Source organism: Anabrus simplex, chromosome 4 (genome assembly GCF_040414725.1).
Source record: "Anabrus simplex isolate iqAnaSimp1 chromosome 4, ASM4041472v1, whole genome shotgun sequence".
Taxonomy (NCBI): Eukaryota; Metazoa; Arthropoda; class Insecta; order Orthoptera; family Tettigoniidae; genus Anabrus; species Anabrus simplex.
Window position 1 is genome coordinate 106,380,746 of NC_090268.1, and position 23,881 is coordinate 106,404,626.

Below are 23,881 nucleotides of genomic sequence, written 5' to 3' on the forward strand. Positions count from 1 at the left end.
CCGGTACGTCGGCGCACACGATTCCGGCGATCACTGTGGACAAGACAGAAGCGCGATTCATCACTAAGACGACCCTATGCCATTCGTCGACCCATGTCGATCTTTCTCGACACCAGGCCAGCCTTACACGTTGCTGTTGTGGGGTCAATGGAACACCTTCTGCAGGGACACGGGCTCGTAAGCCAGCTGCACGCAGGCGATTACCAACTGTTCGTTGTGTAACGCGGGGTGCCACAGCTGCTCTAATTTGCACTGCTGTTGCATGGGGTTCCATCTGGGCCATCTGAATGATGCGGCGATCCTCTCTCACAGATGTCTGTCGCGCTGGGCCTGTGCCAGGTCTACGAGTGTGGGTACCTTCATTTGACCACTGCTGCCATACAGCCATACACGTTGTACCATAGATGTCTGTCGGCCAACACGTGCAGCGACAGTCCTTAGCGATAATCCAGCCTCACACAGCCCAATTATCCGAGCCTTCTCAAACGGCGACAGTTGTTGATAGTGTGCTCTCCTCTGTAGTCGAGGCATGTTTGACGGGGAACACTTCACTGCACAGACTGCAAGTCAACTACGCTACACCAGGGTCCATATACTGGAGTTGATTCCTCCACGACCAATCATGTGGGGAGACCTGTAGCAACAATCCAATGGGTCTGAAACTTTGATCGTTTACATACCTACATGGTGTTGTTCCATATCTTGAAAATCAATACAAATGACCAATGCCTTCATGGTGTTGCAGTTTCCCTTTTCTTAAGTATAGTAAAAGGCGTTTATTAGACTGCCATATAATCTTATTTGGCATGTACTCAGATTATACAGTGTACCAAAAGTTTACATTTGATGAGTCCAACTCCTGTATAGGAATGTCACCAGGTATGTCCAATGCACTGCTGGAATCTATTTAATATCCAAGTTGGTGTGCATCAGGGATTGGCTTTATCTCTCCTTTTGTTCATCCTTTGTCTTGACACCATCACTGCAGAGTTGCAGACACCACATCCTTGGACTCTGGTTTATGCTGATGATATTGTAGTCTCCTGAAAATCTTCACAAGAACTACAACAGCTAATCCAACACTGGAAAAGTCACTTGGGTAATTACAGACTGCAAGTTAATGTCAGAAAATTGGAGTACTTGGGAGTGTGGAGAGGTAAGAAATCATTCCATTAACATCGATGGCATTGATCTTCCTAAAACAAATTATTTTAAATATTTAGGATCAGTCATTGTTTCAAATTGTGATACACTGCCAGATGCAAGGAACAGAGTAAACTCAGTTGGAATGAAGTGGGGCCAAGTTACCAGAGTCCTTATCAATCTTTTTAGATCCTCCTTTTACATCTGTGGTGACAAGCCCATTACCCAGTCAGTGCACTTTTTAAGAGAAGTTCCTCCTACAGTTTACAGGTATTTAATAGAATTAACCTTCAATTAGAAAGAACTTGAACTTTTCCAAGATCAACACATCAAGAATTTATTCATCACTAAATCACAGCATTTGCACAATTCAGACATCACCAGTGTGCTTTTAGACTTACAGTTCTCCAAATGAGTGTTGTCTGGAAATTACTTCTGTTTCTAGCTTAACATACATTTTATTTTAACTTAATTTGCGTGTTTAGCATGCTGATAACAGCTAATGCCTCGTAATTGGCATTTTGGCAGATGTATTATCAGAATTATCCAGTGCCTTTTTAAAGTGTTAAATGGAATTTTTGCTAAAAAGTATCATAATGTTTGTTCAGGTGACAGTATGGGTTACCAATGAAATTTGCTTCTTGCAATCACTTTTGGAACGATTAAAAAAGAGAAAAAAAAAAAAAAAAGAGTTGCAAGTGGTACGTGAACAAATACAGTACAGTATATCATTTCCTGACAACCAAATTCGATGTCTAACAATGTAGGTTTGAATTATCCTCTGTTTCAATAGGTATCTGATGGAACACATCTAGGTTGACTTTGTTTCGAATTTATGTGACCCATACAGGTATGGAATGGCTATTGTGACTTTAAAACTGGATCATCAATATTGTTCTTCTTGAACGACTTATATAATCTATCTGTTAAGTTTGTAGCCTAGAGGGTGGTTGGATCCTCAAATAGTATCACCAAAGGTTATACAGTTGTAAGGAAACCAAAAAAACAGATGGAGGTTCCGTAATGAGGTGTACAAGGCATGATGAGGCAAGAGGTAGTTATCATATTATTTTTAATATATCTTAATTATCTTCTATTAAATGTTAAGTACAGCTAACATATGATTTGCCTGATAATATGTATTGTAAATTCTTATCACCTCAAAATCTGCTTAATCAAAAACTGTAGAAAACTCTGTAATATTCCTATATTTGTCTATTATTCTGATACATATGGAGATTTCTGAAAACTTACTTTGATGTTTTATTTTCCAGATACATGTGGAAACATTAGAAATTTTGTAGACTTCATCACTGTGGATTACTGTATTGTAATTGAACATTTGTGCTCAGTATATAGGGAGTACCCCAGTCGACTGGCCAGTCGATAGACTGTTCAGGTATGTTCCATTCAGCCTGTGCAGGAACAATTCTAGAAGTTGGAGATTTCTAGACTGTTTGTCAAATGGTATATATATCGAGCTGACAGGCTGACAAATGAGTGAGTGAGTGAGTCAGGTAGTTAGTCTTGACTTGCGATGGTGTAGTGAACACGCAGTGTGTGGACTAGTTGATATCTGTACTTTTCAGGATTGATTGTGTGATGGTGAAGTGAACGATCAGTGTAAGGACTTGTTGATATCACTACTTGTCAGAATCAGCAGTAAATTGCTCGTAAGAGTGTTGCAGTGTTGCTTATAATCTATATATATAAAATAAGAGTTTTGTCTGTACATTGCTCAGAATTTGAAAATAATGGTATTTCTGTATCAGTCATGTCCATAGTAAGAAGAAAATGCACTTTTTACTTTTCTGTCTGTCTGTCTGTCTGTCTGTCTGTCTGTCTGTCTGTCTATATGTATGTACACGCATCACGAGAAAACGGTTGAAGAGAATTTAATGAAAATTGGTATGTGAAGCCGGGGGATGAGCCTCTACAATCTAGGCTATAAATCATTTTGCTCACGCTGAGTGAAATGGTAGTTTAGGGGAAGGCCTAAAATTGAATTCTCAACTATTTATGTTATTAGTGGTCTAAAGAAAATCGGTATGTGAAGTCGGGGGATGAGCCTCTACAATCTAGGTTATAAATCACTTTACTCACGCCAAGTGAAATGGTAGTTTAGGGGAAGGCCTAAAATTGAATTCTCAACTATTTATGTTGTTAGTGGTCGTATTTTAAAGAAAATGTGTTTGCAAAGTTGGGGAATAAGTTGCTACAATCTAGGCTATCAATAATTGTATTCATGCTGAGAAAAATGGTAGTTTAGGGGAAGGCCTAAAATTTAATTCTCAAATATTGTTGTTATTAGTAGTCCTATCTTGATGAAAATCGGTATACAAAGTCAGGAAATAAGTCGCTATAGTCTAGGCTGTAAATTATTTTATTCACACTGAGTGAAATGGTAGTTTAGGGGAAGGCCCGAAATGTAATTCTCAAATGTTTCTTATTAGAGGTGTAATCGATGAATGCTACATAACTAAGGTTATATAGTATTAAATTTCCTATTATTCATGTCTTATACATTGTTACTGTACTGGCTATGATCACAAAGATATTCATGAATTTGGATTTTTGTTACTAAGTCCATATCAGCACCGAGTAATGAGAAAATGGTTAAACAGTATTTAATGAAAATCGGTATGTAAAGGCGGAGAATAAGAAAGTACAGTTTATGGTATAAAATATTTTACAAATCACAGAGTCAAAAGAAAACTAAATGTGAAGGCCTACAATATAGAAAGCTCATAATATTGATCAACAATTACATTGACCATTGTTTGTCGTGATGTGCTTTGTGTTTTCTGTTGCTCCTTAGATAGGATTACTGCTGCGTACAGAGTATTTTTTATTTGATTTACGTTGCACCGACATAGATAGGTTTTATGGCGACGATGGGATAGGAAAGGGCTAGGAGTGCCTTAGGCCTTAATTAAGGTACAGGCCCAGCATTTGATTGGTGTGAAAGTGGGAAACCACGGAATACCATCTTCAGCGCTGCCGACAATGGGATTCGAATCCACTATCTCTCGGATGCAAGCTCACAGCTGCGCACCGCTAACCACACGGTCAACTCGCCCAGTCGTACAGAGTGTAACAGCCTGCCTGAATATTGATGGGAAGTAGCTGGGGAGTTAGATAACTTTCTTCTTTAGCATGCCATTCCCCTGGTTTATAAATTTTCTGATACTACTGGTACGTAACACACTGGATCATCATAGCATTCGGGCCGTTCAATCCCTACTCTGAGGCACTGATTGGAATGAACAGTGTGCATATTTAGCGGAATAATGGCAGATGAGTGTTCATGGCAATCTGCGGCCTGGTCATCCCAGCTCTGGAACTTTGGACTATTAGACTGGCACCGCAATCTAACCGCAGCACTGTTCGTTAAAAGTGATAAAACGTGCGGCTTTCCATTTGATCGAGTATTTTATATGATAGCATTGCTTTTAATCGCTACATTCATACTTACGTTTTTGTAATGACCTATGTTGATTTCAGGTTAGGAAAACCACAAAGTCAGTCTTTCTGAGAATCCCGTAGCGAAGCACGGGTACATCAGCTAGTCTATATATATAAAATAAGAGTTTTGTCTGTACATTGCTCAGAACTTCATTTTTTTAAGTTTCTATATTGGTCTTGTCCATAGTAACAAGGAAATGAACTTTTTAATTTTCCGTAATTTCTGTCTGTCTGTCTATATGTATGTACGGACGTTTACGCGTACGAGAAAACGACTGATGAGAATTTGAAGTTGGGGAATATATTCTAGGCCATAAATAATTTTATTCACACTGAGTGAAATGGTAGTTTAGGGGAAGGTCTTAAATGTTATTCTCGAATATTTATGTTATTAGTGGTCCTGTCGATAGATACTACACAACTTCAGTAGTATAGTTGGGGACAAAACATGATGACCTCACCCCATACCACTACTCTTCAGTGGGAGCCCGGTGTCTATTAGGGGCTAATAAGATTTACTATGTCTGCCGTAGTCAGAGTTGCCAAATCGTCTACCTCATTAGCACCAAACGAGCCAGAGCAGGAAGAAAACTATTTTTATGGAATTTATTCTTTTCGATGTAAACTAAATTATTATTATTATTATTATTATTATTATTATTGGAGCCTCCGTGGCTCAGACGACAGCGCGTTGGCCTCTCACCGCTGGATACCGTGGTTCAAATCCCGGTCACTCCATGTGAGATTTATGCTGGACAAAGCTGAGGCGGGACAGGTTTTTCTCCGGGTACTCCGGTTTTCCCTGTCATCTTTCATTCCAGCAACACTCCCCATTCTCATTTCATAGCTTCTATCAGTCATTAATAAATCACTTTGGGAGTACTAATAGCCTATATCTGCTTCATTCATTCCATTCCTGACCCGGTCAATGACTGGAAAACAGGTTGTAGATTTTCATTATTATTATTATTATTATTATATTGTAGCTCAGGAATTTAGACATGAAAAAAATAATGTTAATATTGTATTATGGCGATCTAAAGTAGGTTATGAGGTAATGAACAGGGACCCGTGAATACTAAAACGCAAACTTAAAACGACCAATAAAACTGGACTATCTCAGTGATAGTGTGACGGGCCAGTAACCTGAAGTCGAGAGGTGCCGTGGGTTCAAATCCCACCGACTGTTCTTGATTTCTGTAGTTCTCCATTTCACATAATGCCAGAACATTATAAGGCTGAAATAGCCACATGAATAATAATAATAATAATAATAATAATAATAATAATAATAATAATAATAATAATAATAATAATAATAATAATAATATTTAATAATAATAATAATAATAATAATAATAATAATATTTAATAATAATAATAATAATAATAATAATAATAATAATAATAATAATAATAATAATAATAATAATAATTATTATTATTATTATTATTATTATTATTATTATTATTATTATTATTATTATTATTATTATTTTCTGCTGCTGCTGCTGTTGTTGCTATTATCATATAATTGTTAACAGAATGAATTTTCAAATCATCCAATATTGTATCCCACCAATAGGCTGCATAGTTTGTAAGGTAAACCATTTTGAAAAGTGAAAATAATAATGTATTCATAATGAAGAGACAACTGAATTATTATTAACTATTCATAATTAGTATAATTATTGGCTCCTCCGGGGCCCAGATGGTAAGGCATTAACTCCCTCTTTTATTATTATTATTATTATTATTATTATTATTATTATTATTATTATTATTATTATTAAATGCATCGCAATTGGGAACAGGTTGCAATGTTCATGTACATTAGTGTGATAGAAAAGTTAAAACAAGTACCCAACAACAACAACAACATCATCATCAACATCAACAACTACTACTACTACTACTACAACTGCTGCTACTACAAGAGTACAACAAGCAATTCCATGGAAAGAAAATATTACAAGAAATACTACTAGTTTAACTTCTAAATCCAGCATCATCACATACATAACCAGTAATCCATTATATTTCTTCTTATTAAAATTTTACGTTAATCCTTGTCGTCGTCGTCGTCTTCCTCCTCAGAACCAGAAGAATCTGTTAGCTGTATATAAATCTTCTCATTGTCAAACATGGACTGGATGCTCTTGTAGCTATTTTCTATTTTCTCCATGTGGATGATGTAATTTCTCCACTTTTCAGGTGTCACGAGCGTACAGGCTTCCTTCAGTGATTGAATAATTTCTTCCAATGGTTTCTTTCTTAGGTTTTGTGATGTGGGCCTCCTTTTCATCTCCGCTCACACCATCTCAATGGGATTAAAAATGCAGTGGTATGGCGGTATGCGCAAGACTGTGTGTCCATAACTGTCTGCCAATTGATCTACAACATACTTCTTTTTTCTTTCTCCAATAGGCGTGTTCTCCGTAATCATTTCGAGGAGTACTTGTATTATAGGAACAGGATGAGGGACAGGAATATTTTTATTGATCATATATTGAAGGATTCAATCTTTTTTCTAGGATTGATTGGGTTTAGGGTTAAATACACGACTGTGGTAGGAGGCATTATCCATAACTATTACAAATGGTCCTTCTAAGCGTTGTAGTATGTTCCCTTCAAACCAGTCTTCAAAGATTTCTGATTTTATGCTCCCATGGTAATCCGCGGGAGCATCCGCCATTTTAGTGTGTGTAACTAGAAGAGCATCACTAATAAAACCAAACCGTCCACCACAATGAACAATAACGTTTCTATCGCCTTTGTTGAATGGGGTTGTTACAGCACAATTGTCAGAATCATCTGTCCAGTTCTTCATTCTGCAACAGTTAACTGTCGAACATTTCATCTAGGTATATGTTAGCATAATCTTGGGCCCAAAGATCTTGAATATCTTGAAGATATCTGTAGCGCCGAGCAATTGTTTCAGGTGTTTCAGATTTTAAGCACTTTTTAGGTGCAAACAGGTATTTAAACCCCATACTTCTCAGAAGACGACAAAGTGTCGTCGCCCCATATGGAAAATGATAATCTGTTCCAGCAGTCTTCTGTTTCATTGATTTTGTTAGGTCACCTATTGTTGGAGATTTACCGTCCCTTTAATACACAAAACTATTCAACGAAGCAGGTCCCAAGTGAAATCGTCTATTTTATCAAATGCAAATTTCTGCTTCTGAACTTATTTTTTTAGTGGGGGTTACATAGGTATTGTCATCACTGATTTTGACTATTTTTTTCATCGTAGTAACACAGATTCCTGTTGCTTCCGATTCTAAATTATTTAAATTTTTACCAGTTATAACACCGCCATTTCCTAAAACAATTGTAAGAAATTTTTAATGTTCCTAACCAACATCACGGTTTGTTTTCATAATTTAACACCTCTGCCAGTCACATTTTTGTCACTTTTAGTTGGAGTTCTTGGTGAGGAACGAGAGGAATAAGAAGGTCCAGGCAGCAGATTTAATTCCGCTTCGTTACACAGTGATTCTGTATTTACCCACGGCCGGAAGAATACCGACATATTACTGCTCTTGCGCTAAACTGGCAAGTTATAAATATTACAAATATCAGTTATTTCATGAAGAAAGAGTCGAGACTGAAGAGAGTGAGTGGTTTGGCAACCTCTCCATACCAAGCAAGGATCACATAGGGCTCATTAACTCAGCAGGGTGCAAGGTGGGATTTACAGCTGGCTTCCAGCTCGCTTCCAAGAACTGAGGTCGTCATGTTTTGTCCCCAACTATATTACAGTTATGTAGTATTAAATTTCTGTTCATTTATGTCTTATACATTTTTACCGTACTGGCTATGATAAGAGATTTTCATGAATTTGGATTTTTGTTTCTAAGTCCACATCAACGCCGAGCCACGAAAAAATGGGCCAACAGAATTTAATAAAAATGGTATGTACAGTCAGGAAATAAGGAAGTACAGTCTATGCTATAAATAATTTTATTCACCCTGGTTGAAATGGTAGTTTAGGGGAAGGAACCTAAAATTTAATTTTTAAATACCTATGATATTGGTCCTATCGAAAAGTACTAAATAACATAAGTCATAAAATATACTATTTCCAATCATTTATGTTTTATTCTGTTTTACCCTAATGACTGTGATGATAAGATTGGTGGTGGTGGTTGTGATTATTGTCTTAAGAGGAAGTACAACTAGGCAACCATCCTCTATATAACACTAATCAGAGAGAAAAAATGGAAGGGGTCTGACACTTCGAAAGAAAGGAGGACTCACTTTACATTAGATCCTAATATCACAGATTTGGAAGAAAACTAAATGTTAAGGCCTACAATATAGAAAGCTCACAAAATTGATCAACAATAACATTGCATTGACCATTGTTTGTTATGATGTGCTTTGCGCTTTCTGCTGTCACTCATCTCCGACAGCTGGGATTACAGCTGCGTACCGAGTATATCAGCCTGCCTGAATATTGGCAAGAAGTTGCAACCGAGCTTGATAGCTGCAGTCGCTTAAGTGCGGCCAGTATCCAGTATTCGGGAGATAGTGGGTTCGAACCCCACTGTCGGCAGCCCTGAGGATGGTTTTCCATGGTTTCCCATTTTCACACCAGGCAAATGCTGGGGCTGTACCATAATTAAGGCCACGGCTGCTTCCTTCCCGCTCCTAGCCCCTCCCTGTCCCATCGTCATCATAAGACCTATCTGTGTCGGTGCGACGTAAAGCGAATTGCAAAGAAGTTGCTGGTGAGTTAGATACCTCTCTTCTTTAGCATACCGTTCCTCTGGTTCATAAATTTGCTGATAAATGCTGGTATATAGGACACTGTTTCATCATAGTATTCCAGCTATTCGATCCCTAATCTGAGGAACTGATTGGAATAAGCAGTGTGCACATTTAACGGAATAATGGCAGAGGAGTGTTCACGGCTGTCTGTGGCCTGGTTAATCCAGCTCTGTAACTTTGGACTGTTAGATCAGCAGTGTAGTACTGATGATACAGATGAGGATTCCCATAGGGAACCCGAAACACTTGTCCCGAATGAGGAAATTTATAATACCAATATAAATGGCTCATTATTGGACATTATAAATTTTTCCAGCTAATTTCTGGTGCAAAATGCTGGCAACCAGGAAAATTTATAATGTCCAATAACGGACCATTTACATTGGTATTATAGTGTAGTACTGTTCGTTAAAAGTGAGAAAATGTGCGGTTTTTCATTTGGAGTATTTCATATGGTAGCATTGCTTTTAATTTCGACCTTCCTACTGACGTCATTGTAATGACCTATGTTGACTTCTGTCGGGAAAAGCTAAAAGAAAGTCTTTCTGAGGATGTAAAAAGGCAGTTAGTGTCTGCCATTGTAATGAAAAATGCCAAAGTTGATTCTGACTGGCAGTAGGCAAGTGGGGTCTACCATCATAATGAAAACTCCCTAACTTGATTGTGACTGATAATAGGCAAGAGGGTCTGCCATTATATTGAAAATTTCTTAACCCAGTCTTTACATGAGAAAAAACGTATGGTGACTCCCCGTTGTGTTTCTGGGGTAACGTTAAGAGCTATGCAAATTAATACAATCTTACTCATATTTACACTACTTAACCTAGAATTCTATATAAAACCCTATGGCACTACAGCCCTTGAAGGGCCTTGGGCTACCAAGAGACTGCTGCTTAGCCCGAAGGCCTGCAGAATACGAGGTGTCATGTGGTCAGCACAATGAATCCTCTCGGCTGTTATTCTTGGCTTTCTAGACCGGAGCCGCTCTCTCACCGTCAGATAGCTCCTCAATTCTAATCACACAAGGCTGAGTGGACCTCGAACCAGCCCTCAGGTCCAGGTAAAAATCCCTGACCTAGCCGGGAATCGAACCCGGGGCCTCCGGGTAAAAAGCAGGCACGCTGCCCCTACACCACGGGGCCGGCTTAGAATTCTATATACAGTGTAGAATTCCATAGTGAAGCACGGGTACAACAGCTAGTTGTGTATAATCATGTAGTCGTTAAAGCAAAAGTGTTGTAAAGAATAGACTCATTGACAATAAAGTGATTTTTCAATGAAGAAGCAAACATATCTTGTGTGATATTTATTTACACCAAATGAAATCGCATTGAAAATGATATAGTGTGCAGTTGCTTTTCTCCTTAGGCCAGAAAGTGTTATTGCAGCATAACATACATATGCACTAGTCATGGTCTGAATGTCGTCACTCAGCACCAAGCATATCTCAACAGCTTCTGCACTGTCATAGCCATAAATTGAGACTTCAGTGGTAGCTGTGCCAAGAGAGTGATGCAAATACAGGGTGGTCAGAAACAACGTGAACTGGGTGTATGATCATTAGAGGGTTGGTCATACTGATAAATAATTTGAAAATGATACCTATCTTAAAAGTGTCATAAATAAATAAAATATATCATAAATGTCATAAAGGAACACCAAAACTACACTATTCTATTTACAATTAATATAATCAATTTATTAAAATTAGCGTCTCTTAAAATTTTACTAAAATCTTCCAGTTCAGAGATTATGTCAGTTAAATGTTGCTGGTATTTCCGTCTGTCTTGCTAGCAGCTACTGATGCCGACAAATAACCATGAAACACAAGAACACCGTCGGTTTCAGCATACTTGCCATGGCGCAATCCTGTCAACTTGGAAGTCCGTGTTCAAATCGCTCCCCTGGCGAAGTTCTTTCTTTGTTTGGTACTCTCAAGCTGGTCTTAAGTCATGTGCATATTTAGCAACACCGCCTTGAAAAAGCCCATTTGAATTTGCATGCAAACCGGGCGAGTTGGCCGAGCGCGTAGAGGCGCGCGGCTGTGAGCTTGCATCCGGGAGATAGTAGGTTCGAATCCCACTATCGGCAGTCCTGAAAATGGTTTTCCGTGGTTTCCCATTTTCACACCAGGCAAATGCTGGGGCTGTACCTTAATTAAGGCCACGGCCGCTTCCTTCCAACTCCTAGGCCTTTCCTATCCCATCGTCGCCATAAGACCTATCTGTATCGGTGCGACGTAAAGCCCCTAACAAAAAAAAATAATAATAATAATTTGCATGCAAAGCAATCTGATTGGCTAACTTGCAGCTGATGAAACAAGAACAGTGCAAGATAGATTATTTTTTTTTCAAATTATTTATCAGTACGACTAACCTTTTAATGCTTATATACCTGGATGACATTGTATCTGATCACCTTGTACACTGCATCTGTCAAGAAATAGCCACAGTCAGTTTTGTATAGTAAACCTGTTTATTTGTGCTTTTTTAATTTTGTTGGTCAGTGCAATCATAGCTAACCCTGGCAGCTTCTTCTCTCATTCCTTGCCAATCCTTCACACTACAGACTACTCATACTAGCCACACTAACTGAAAAATTATGTTCTTACAGTCACTGTACTGTGAATGATAATAGAATCTTTTAACTTACTATTATAATTTCTAGGATCAATCTCCGTGTATGCTCTAGCAAGAAGAGATTTTATACTTGAAGCTAAAATGTCTTCATCTTCTAGACTTCCTGATAGCAAGCTGCAGCACAAATCCTAAAAACAAAAGAAATACCATATAATTCTTTACTTGCTACATTGCCAAAGAAATGTATAGAATCTTCCACATCTTGTGACCAGAGGGAAATAGTGCAAAGTTCTAAGCTACATTACAGATGTCAGCGGCCAGCTGTGCACTTGGACTTGGGAGTGCAGTGGTAGGTGTAAGGAGTGGTGTGGGGTCCATGTCAAATGCGTGCCTATCTGAGAACACTGATGCGCATGGCAGTAGGTCCCGGGATGCAGGCTAGCATAGCTTGGCAAATGTTTGGCACTGAAGTAGTATACAGGAGCAGTGAGAAATGGGATGGGGAAGTGCACAGCTGGCTGCTGCTTACTGTATAAATCATGACATTCTCAATTTTCATTAACAGTATTCAAACTGGAGTTTAAAATGGAAATGTTATTGATATAATATTGGTAAAATATGTATAGTTAAAGCCCAATCAATAGATCTTTTTACTACAGCTCAACTAACACAGCAGTTAAAATGCAAAATATATTCGTGTGCAGTAGTCATTAAGTTCATGGACTGGTCGCATAGTATTGCTATTAAGGATAAAAATTTCATTGTTCCGTATTGAAAAGTATCACAGTTAAAATTGAAATAATAAATAAAGAGGTTCAACCTATTCAATACAAAAGAATAAGAAATGCAGTGATTACATTCTTATTTAATAATAAGTAGAAGTTGCGTTTGAAACCACATTGCCTGATGTTGAATACATCGCGCTGATCACCGGGAGCTGGCAAGTTACTTCAATTGATCTACTCATCTTCAGCACGATTATGGATCTTCATATGTGTTCGATTGTGTTATGACTTTGTGCCTGACAGTGTATACAAGCTAGCTCATTTAACCGTTCTCCGCTTTTCATAAACATTATGAGACTTTGCCTAACACTGCGTGTGCCATACTGCTGTTCAAAAAATTATGCACTGTTTCTCTTAAGTGACTTACATTTTATTTCTTCTGAATTTTACAGTGTCTACCCCCGTCATTTTTATATCGCCTATTCTACTGATCGAAGTGAATTTGATCTTTTATTTTCTTTTCCCTATGCATTGTTCTTCATGTTTTAATCGGCTGATGATGACCTGGACTAGGGTCGAAACCGGTACCACTTCTACTTATTATTATATAAGAATGTAATCACTGCATTTCTTATTCTTTTGTATTGAATAGGTTGAACCTCTTTATTTATTATTTAAATTTTAACTGTAGTATTGCTATGGTGCACTAGAGCGGATAGGCATCATCACAAGATAGTGCCTTAATATCTCTTTACTCGCCCTAGCATGATAGTAAGAGACAGATGCATACATACAATGTAAGCAGTCCCATGTTTATTTTTTTGTGGTTTAAAAACAAGGCATTCAGTGTGAAAATGTTGGGGTTTGAGCAACATGGAAATGTGTAACATGAAAATGTCGGTGTTTGAGCAACATGGATATGTGTAATGTGAAAATGTCAGTGTATGAGCAATATGCAAATGTGTAGTTCTTCCAGAAATTAAACAAATTCACTATTGAAACATTTCAGATGATTGGCAATGATGCCTTGGGCTGCAGTGCTATTCTGAAGTGGCACCAATGTTTTACACATAAGGGAGACAGTTAGGAGGTTGATGAGCATAATGAGTGCCACGAATAGGCAAACTCAATGCACAATTGAAGATGTTATAATGTTGTTAAGTGCCAGTCGCACCCAGAAGGTAGATCATATCGCAGCAGCAGTAGGAATTAGCCATGGTAGTGCCACAAAACTCTGTCTCAGGTCACCATTTTGTCACATCCTCCATGCTTACCTGATCTTGCACCATGTGATTTCCTTCCCTTTCCTTGCTTGAAAGCAAAGCGAAATGAGCGTACATTTCATTCTGCTGAGTCGCAGCAGCAGCAGTACAGAATCTTCCTACTAGTATCTTACAGCAGTGTTTTCAATAGCTAGCTGCTGGAAACAAATGCTAGCCACTGGAAACAAGCCCACAAGGATTCGAGGGAACATCCACGCTTTCAACTGAAACCCCAATTCACAATAGATACAGCATTGACAATTCACAATTCTGCTAGTCACAAACAACCATTATAATGACCAAGAATGTTCCCTCGCAATCAAATTTCACAGTAATATTTTTCTTTTTACAAGTTGTTTTCCAACACAGATAGTTCTTATGGTGATGGTGGGACAGGAAAGAGCTAGGAGTGGGAAGGAAGCGGCCATGGCCTTAATTAAGACACAGCCCCAGCAGCTGCCTGGTATGAAAATGGGAAACCACGGAAAATCATCTTCAGGGCTAGCAACAGTGGGGTTCGAACCCACTATCTCTCAAATACTGTATACTGGCCGCACTTAAGTGACTGCAGCTATCGAGCTTGGTACTTTACAGTACTACAATAACACCTAGCAAATAGGTTATGAAATATAACATTATCTTATATATTATCCAAGATAACATACTTGTATTTTACACGTAAATTACTGGTACACAGAAAGACTAAGAAGAAAATATTTAAAGACAATATTAGTGATATTAACCCTTTATAGGTTGCTGGTAAATATATTTACCACTTGGGTTTCCATAGAAACTGTTCAGATGGTAATAACCTAAGTGGCCGTAACTGTCTGCTTTCTAGTCTAGTAACGCTCTCTGGTAAGAATATTTACCAGTTTTTCCGAAACTCGCGCTTCACGGCTGTTTGAATCGTTCCGCTTCGGGAAGTGGTACATATGTTTACCAGAGAGCGTTACTTGAACTTCACTCGTGTAAGCATTGTGTTGACCATAAAATAAAGCTCATTTTAAGCGAGATACTAGGTTTCCCTGATTTAAATAAGATAACAATGTATATTTTTGAATATTTTGATTGTTTTGTGAACATAGATTGCATATTTTGTGGTTAACTTTGAAAGATTTTGTCCAAATTATCATTGGCCTACACATAAAGTACCAAGAAAGGCGAAATAGTGTGCTCGTTTTGCATATTAATAACGTACTCATTTTCAATGCAATTGGTAATATAAATATCAGAAAATAAACTTCAGAGCTTCTAGTTACAAGTTTTACATATGCCCTTTCCTACACTATTCTGGCCAACATGTTATATTCACTAATATGAAAACATGCAGCAGGAATGTAAGGTAATTGACGAACGTTTTATCAGTCACAAGATATATTAGCTTCCCAAATTATGAAAAATGGATTTATATCCAAACAACACTTCAAGTGTATTTCGGAAAAACATAAATTTAGTCCATCTGTATCGTATTCAGTTCCTCTGAGTCAGGGCCATATATAGAAAATAATAATAATATACATTTTAGGGTAATTATGGATGTAAGAATAGACTGCCTCATGTAGTGGCTGACATCAGGGCTTTCCACAGGGGAGGGGTTGACAAATCAGACATGTATTGGGGGGATATACCCCAAAATTCCCCTCGCTCCCCTAGGCACTTGCCTGCCTGAATGCATATTTATGTTACTTTGTAAAATATTCTTATACGATCTTAGAAATTAATTTTAGATGATGGCTTGTTTTGAACCATATAGTTTGTAAGGAGAACTATGTGCCTTGTCTGTGATATTGTTCCAGCAATGTCTTTTACGAACAAAGGCCTCTCAGAAGAGGCTCTCATCAATTTCATCACATACCCCATGACCCCATGTTTCTAGTGCAATTTTGAGAGCCAATGTGACATTTATAATTATATGCACTTCTTGTTCCATGCTTTCCATCTGCATTTTGCACCTATTATTTGCAAAAAACAGTGGAAAGTAGTCATGTAAGCAAAGTGGTAAATATATTTACCAGTGCACACTCAGTGGGAAAAAATCCTAAATGCTCTCTGGTAAAAATACTTACCACCCCATATCGCATAATCAAACACTGGAAAGAAATAGAGTTAGAAATGGCTGTGGAAGTAAGGAGAAATTGAAGGAACTTACTAGAAAATTGAATCTAGCAAAGAAGGCAGCTAAGGATAACATGATGGCAAGCATAATTGGCAGTCATACGAAATTTAGTGAAAAATGGAAGGGTATGTATAGGTATTTTAAGGCAGAAACAGGTTACAAGAAGGACATTCCAGGAATAATTAATGAACAAGGGGAGTGTGTATGTGAGGATCTTCAAAAGGCAGAAATATTCAGTCAGCAGTATGTAAAGATTGTTGGTTACAAGGAAAATGTCGAGATAGAGGAGGAGACTAAGGCCAAAGAAGTAATAAAATTTACATATGATAACAATGACATTTACAATAAGATACAAAAGTTGAAAACTAGAAAAGTGGCTGGAATTGATCAGATTTCTGGGGATATACTAAAGACAATGGGTTGGGATATAGTACCATATCTGAAGTACTTATTTGATTATTGTTTGGTCGGAGGAGCTATACCAGATGAATGGAGAGTTGCTATAGTAGCCCCTGTGTATAAAGGAAAGGGTGATAGACATAAAGCTGAAAATTACAGGCCAGCAAGTTTGACATGCATTGCATGTAAGCTTTGGGAAGGCATTCTTTCTGATTATATTAGACATGTTTGCAAAATTAATAACTGGTTCGATAGAAGGCAATTCGGTTTTAGGAAAGGTTATTCCACTGAAGCTCAACTTGTAGGATTCCAGCAAGATATAGCAGATATCTTGGATTCTGGAGGTCAAATGGACTGTATCACGATTGACCTGTCTAAAGCATTTGATAGGGTGGATCATGGGAGACTACTGGCAAAAATGAGTGCAATTGGACTAGAAAAAAGAGTGACTGAATGGGTTGCTATATTTCTAGAAAATAGATCTCAGAGAATTAGGGTAGGTGAAGCTTTATCTGACCCTGTAAAAATTAAGAGGGGAATTCCTCAAGGCAGTATTATCGGACCTTTATGTTTTCTTATATATATAAATGATAAGAGTAAAGGAGTGGAATCGGAGGTAAGGCTTTTTGCGGATGATGTTATTCTCTATAGAGTGATAAATAAGTTACAAGATTGTGAGCAACTGCAGCGTGACCTCGAAAATGTTGTGAGATGGACAGCAGGCAATGGTATGATGATAAACAGGGTTAAAAGTCAGGTTGTGAGTTTCACAAATAGGAAAAGTCCTCTCAGTTTTAATTACTGTGTTGATGGGGTGAAAGTTCCTTTTGGGGATCATTGTAAGTATCCAGGTGTTAATGTAAGGAAAGATCTTCATTGGGGTAATCACATAAATGGGATTGTAAATAAAGGGTACAGATCTCTGCACATGGTTATGAGGGTGTTTAGGGGTTGTAGTAAGGATGTAAAGGAGAGGGCATATAAGTCTCTGGTAAAACCCCAACTAGAGTATGGTTCCAGTGTATGGGACCCTCACCAGGATTACCTGATTCAAGAACTGAAAAAAATCCAAAGAAAAGCAGCTCGATTTGTTCTGGGTGATTTCCGACAAAAGAGTAGCGTTACAAAAATGTTGCAATGTTTGGGTTGGGAAGAATTGAGAGAAAGAAGAAGAGCTGCTCGACTAAGTGGTATGTTCCGAGCTGTCAGCGGAGAGTTGGCGTGGAATGACATTAGTAGACGAATAAGTTTGAATGGCGTTTATAAAAGTAGGAAAGATCACAATATGAAGATGAAGTTGGAATTCAAGAGGACAAACTGGGGCAAATATTCATTTATAGGAAGGGGAGTTAGGGATTGGAATAACTTACCAAGGGAGACGTTCAATAAATTTCCAATTTCTTTGAAATCATTTAGGAAAAGGCTAGGAAAGCAACAGATAGGGAATCTGCCACCTGGGCGACTGCCCTAAATGCAGATCAGTATTGATTGATTGATTGATTGATTGATTGATTGATTGATTGATTGATTGATTGATTGATTGATTGACTGAACGTATTGACTCAGATTTTGGTCAAAACCTAAACAGTAGACCCCAATGACATTGCATTTAATCAAATAAGTAATATATTTTGTTCCCCAGGGTTTTGCCCTATAAATGGTTAATCAACAAATGAACTGTGCTATTTTAGAATTGAGGATTATAATTATATTCAGCTGAAGATGGCCTATATAAAAGCTGAAACTAGTACAGGACTTGAAATGTAAATGCATTTAAAAAAAATATAGATGTGTAGTGTATTGATTAGGTTTTAACATCCCATCTTTACATCAATATGGAAAAAATGAAATTAATATCATACCAGACCACATCCTCAATTATGTAAAGAACTATTTACGATTATTTGAAGCTAGGAAAGGGAAAGTTACAAGTGACTTACCTAGTAAAGAATGTGCTAGAGGTACACTTTGTGGATTAGAATGCAAAATAAACCTTTTGTCTTCACTCAGTGGAAAGAGGGGTCTCTTATTACTTTTTAAAATTTTTTATCCAATGGTAAAATAATAATAATATTATAATTTTTTTTCAGTTTTCTATACGTTGCACAGACACACATAGGTCTTATGGTGACGATGGAATAGGAAAGGGCTAGGAGTGGGAAGGAAGGGGTCATGGCCTTAATTAAGGTACAGCCGCAACATTTGTCTGGTGTGCAAATGGGAAACCATGGAAAGCCATCATCAGGGTTGCTTACAGTGGAGCTCGAACCCACTATCTCTCAAATGCAAGCTCATTGCTGTGCGCCCTTAACTGCATGGCCAACTCGCTCTGTTATAATTAGTTTGTGTGGCTATTATTACAATTGAATTAAAAATCTAGCAAGTTCCACCTTTTCAATAAAAAATACAACGTTGTTGGATGGTTTTTTACAACATAAATGATGATGATGGTGTCTAGAGGAACACTGAAACTAGTTCTGTAATGAAATTTATGCTGTAAAAAACCATCCAACAACATTGTATTTTGTATTGAAAAAGGTGGAACTTGCTAGATTTTTAATTCAATCGTGATCTCAGTTCAATACGGACAATTAATATGAAGTTCCTTATGTTTAATGGCTATTATTAGCCTGGAAGCCAAGAATAACGGCTCGTCGTACTGACCACACAACTCCTTATAATCTGCAGACCTTCAGAGTGAGCAGCGGTCGCTTGGTAGGCCATCGCCCTTCGGGGCTGTTGGGCTATGGGGTTTGGGTAATAATTAGTCTGGTGCAGTCCTAGTAAGGCAGACACTCCAACAAGGGTGGGCAGCATCTGCCATGTATTGGAAACTGCGTGTTATTATGGTGGAGGGTAGTGTATGATTTGCAGGAATGTTGGGGACAGCAAAAACACTCCATACCTGAACGAAAGGAAATAACCAATTAAGATTAGAATCTACCACCCAGCCAAGAATCAAACCCAGGGCCTTCTGAACTAAAAACCACTATGCTGACCATTTGGCCAAAGAGCAGATGTCCAGTGTGATTGTGTGCTTTTTCCCTGTTTGTATCCTTGCTAGGTAAGTCACATTTCCTCCCTATCTTTTCTAGCATGAACATGTTGCTTGTAAGCTGACCTCAAAAGAGTATTATACTTGTATTTAATGCTTACCTTTAATTCCTGTGTAAGGTCTTCCAGTTTAATACTCTGATTTGTTATTGTTCCATTTCTTGTGACTTCATTGTAACTTACGGTATCCATAGTTTTCAAAAAATCTTGTTCTGCGTTGTTTTGTTTTCCTACATACTTCAGAGCGTAGTATGAAGGGGATGTGTTCGTTAAGCCTAAATCTGTTTCCAGTGAACTCACGATATAAAAGTCATAATTATGAGGATCAATTGGTTCAACATAACTTTCATCATCACTGCAGTATGTTTCAACATTATTGTTATCTACAAAATAAGAGTTTTGTCCAGAATGGTTCTGTGTCCCATCTGTAGCAGTTTCTTTGGCAGATGGAATACTATCTTGATCACTATCAGCTGTTTCAGTCTGTGAAAAGTCTTGCTCCAGTTTTTCTTTGTGATTATCAGAGTTTGCAACATCTTGTGTTGTTTGCGGAAGTTGAAGCCTTGGTCTGTCTTTAGCAGAAATTATACCACCATTCATTATGGATGACAAACATCTAGTGTCTTCGAAGTACTGTGGTACGTTTACAGTTGATTCAGGGTGCGGTAAATTAGAAGAAATATCTCCATTAAGAATTTCTTGAGAAGAAACAGTTGCAGAAATGCTTACTTCGGGTACCACTCTGGAACAAAAGTATTTTTCAAATTACATTTCTATTATTCATAATATCAACTAGTGGAGACTGAAGTTTTAAAATCCACTAAGAGGAAGACAAATATCAGTTAACAAAGTGTAACAAAATCCCTTGGCAAAACTTCAGGAATGAATTTCTCATATACTATATTGAAACAGGAACCATCCCGTTATGCCTGCAATTGCCCGTGTTTGATTGAGATTAAGGCTGAAGATGCCCTTAATTAAAGGGCGAAACATGTCCCTATAATTTTATTCAAGATTTAATTCTTAATTAAAATCTCTATTTATGTATTGAATAGGTGGATTAAATAAACTTTAATATTTATTTGACTTCATTCAAACTGGAGACAGCACGACCTGTTTCATAAGTTTAAATTGTGCACGTTGTAGTCTGTGATGAAACGCATGCTGCTACCAAGCTCGGCTGCAGCTTGTCAAGGCACAGCCACGATGTCACCGAACACGCAGCCTGCACGTCAGAAGGAGTGATCTAGAAGTTTTTTCTATATTCGGTTCCTGATGAGTTAACAGCAAATGGAGAATAGGATCATGTAGATGGCAATAACAAATGGCTCATACTCAAATTTCAAGTTGATAGCTGTATTATTTACAGAGATATTAAGATGTTAAAATATCGGGTGATATCCATGACATTCACGCTCAGGGTCAAGTTTTTGTATAAAAGGCCAGCCTGGAGACTCCATGACATACAGTGACCGACAGCAGAGACCAGTGGAGGTCTGCTGCATGATGTAGTACTGGCGAGTATGCTTTGACTTAGTGCATGGAGTGCCAAATTCCAAATGTCTGCATCTTCGAATTCAGTATCAACGAGACACAGTCTAGGTGAGAACTTTGTGACAGCAGTGTAACTTTATACTCTAAAATTTTTCATCCACTTCTAAAGGACTTATTTAAAAGCATTAAAACACTTTAACATATTACACTGGCTGCTGAAAACACAAGTGTTAAGGCGGCCACACACGCTACGTTTTGCTTGACGATTTGCATGCGCAAACCTAAGTCGCTAGCAAGACGGAACGCAGAGACTGGCACACACCATTCAGTCTTTCTCAGAAGTCATGTTCGCAAGCTTATGTGGAAACATGTCGGATGATAGTATATACGTAGCTCTTGCCATAATTTGCAAAAAGAAGAAAGGAAGAAAGACACTTTCTAGAAAGAGATGAACGAAGAACTGGCTACTGAAACGAAATGATTTTTTGCACACGAACTTACTGAGTGAATTGAGGTTAGAACCAGGGGACTGGTATAATTACTTGCGCATGGATGAAGATACGTATTTGACTCTTCTTAATAAGATAGCTCCTCAAATTAGAAAATCCGACACAGTCATGAGACAAGCAATTACTCCACATGAAAGGCTCACTGTAACACTCTGTTTCTTGGCCACTGAAAGGAATTATGAAGATCTGAAGTTCTCTGCAGCTATTTCTAGTCAGGCCCTTGAAGTAATTATTCCAGAAACATGCAGAGCAATTTATGAGGAACTAAAGGAAGAATACTGCAAGGTATGATTTATTTAATTATTTATTTAAATTGGTGAGTAATACAAATGTATAATTATAAAAATATAAGCATCGGTAGGAAATAAATGTCGTCGTTATTTGGAACTCGTGCATGTGCGCAGCTCTTAACAGATCATTTTCTGCTACCTGAAAAAGAAAAAAGAGAAAGTTCTAATATTTGTATTTCTTTTATTTTTCAGTTCCTGTCAAGCGAGAAAGAGTGGTTACAAATTGCAGGAGAATTTGAAGAGAGATGGCAATTCCCGCATTGCTTGGGGGCTGTTGACGGGAAACACGTAAAAATAATCCCTCCTGGTGGAAGTGGATCGTTCTTTTGGAATTACAAGGGATCAAACAGTTTGGTGTTAATGGCTATTGTGAATGCAAATTATGAATATATTTACTGTGACATTGGAACTAATGGATGAATTTCAGATGGGGGAATATTGGAAAACACAAGGTTCTACCAAAAATTAGCGGGTGGTCATCTCCAGTTGCCGAAACCAAGACGTCCACAAAATAGCACAGTCGAACTTCCGTTTGTGTTTGTGGGAGATGAAGCATTCGCCTTGTGCAGAGACTTTTTAAAGCCCTGCGGTCAAAAGGATCTCACTCCAGATCGAAGAGTGTTTAACTACCGGCTTTCACGAGCAAGAAGGATAGTGGAAAATGTTTTCGGAATAATGGCCTCACGATTTAGAATTTTTCACACAGAAATCAGTTTAAGATTAGATTGTATAGAAACTATTGTTTTGGCTTTTTGCTGTTTGCATAACTATTTACGTCGTCTATCTGTGTCGTACTGGTCTCCACAACCTTTCAGTCATAAAGAAATCAACACAGTGGATACAGAGCTAGCCGATAATATGTTCATTCCACTACAAAAAGGATTCAATAGGAATTATGGTCAAGAGGCGAAGGAAGTAAGAGATATGTTCATGCAATTCTTTAATAATGAAGGCAGGGTAGAATGGCAGGACCGAAGGATCGATTAAGTGTGATTTTCAATGTAGGCTTAAATAACGTTATGCTATCACTTACTTGAAAACTTGACAGGTATTCTCCAGTGACACTGCTTGAGGAAGTCTGTGAGTTTCCGTAGTGTATGTCGTCCTCCGTCCGGATGTACACAACTGACTGTGGGTGGGATGACACTCCCCGCATTACTACTGTTGATGTTCGGTTAAGTGTCCCCATCTGAGCCTCAAAAATTGCATCGTTGATGACTTTCTTGCAGAATGTTGCCATGTTGTCATCAAGTGCAGCCAATTCTTCTGCAATGTGCCTGCCAAATGTCATATACTTTCCCTCCTCCTGTGACTTGAGTTTTTTTGCAACAATCTGCAGTACCTCATCAGCTGGGTCGGGATTTTTACTTCTCTTTGAACGCCTTGAAGAAGAGGACGCAGAAAATGGAGCTGACGGTGATATCACTCTTTCTATTTCAACCTCATCAATATTGTCGTCATCGTTCTGGAAACAATAATTTAACTTGCATGTAAAAGAAAGGCTTCCATGTGTTTTGAACTAATTAGATAATAATTATATCACAATAATATCTCTAATATATTTTTACCTTACCTGATTTATTATGTCATCCTCTTGCATCGATTCCTGCATTGTACATACACTTGACCTTGGAGTTTCTTGATCTGCCAAAAATAACAGTTCATCAAAATACCACAGCGTAGGATGATAAAACTTCATCAGTGCCAGTTCCCTATCTCTTTGAGTCTCTCACTTTCTTTAGCTCCTTCTGAAAGCAGGTTTGAAGCGAGTTAATTTTTTTTATAACTCTTATCTTTATTTGCTTCGGGATCAACCTTTTTGAGTTTTTCTATTAACAAATCGTAAGCAACATTTTTCTTATTCTGATCTGAATATTCCTTTGATTTAATTTTCCACAGACAAGTATTCTGTCTGTAGATATCAATGAACTCAGATAAGAATGTACACGGTAACACACGTAAATCACACATTTCCGTACGCAGTTTTAACTCAAGTTGAAACTGAACACAATTGGTCACCATACACGCTACAACTTGCATGGCGTCTTGCTTGTACATGCGGGAAA

The 23,881-nt window shown here is 37.9% G+C and overlaps 1 protein-coding gene across 1 annotated transcript in view; it reads right to left on the minus strand.

The window, feature by feature from the left end:
* The window catches only part of LOC136872188 (uncharacterized), a 60,037-nt gene extending 36,610 nt beyond the window's left edge, over positions 1–23,427 (minus strand). Inside the window, exons 1-5 of the mRNA XM_068227360.1 lie at positions 23,389–23,427; positions 22,849–23,280; positions 21,914–21,954; positions 19,625–20,264; positions 12,037–12,151 (exon numbers count right to left, since the gene is read on the minus strand). Of these exons, the coding sequence (XP_068083461.1) occupies positions 12,037–12,151; positions 19,625–20,264; positions 21,914–21,954; positions 22,849–23,280; positions 23,389–23,427 (1,267 nt within the window). The remainder of the gene's footprint in view (positions 1–12,036; positions 12,152–19,624; positions 20,265–21,913; positions 21,955–22,848; positions 23,281–23,388) is intronic.
* Positions 23,428–23,881: the final 454 nt, after the last annotated feature.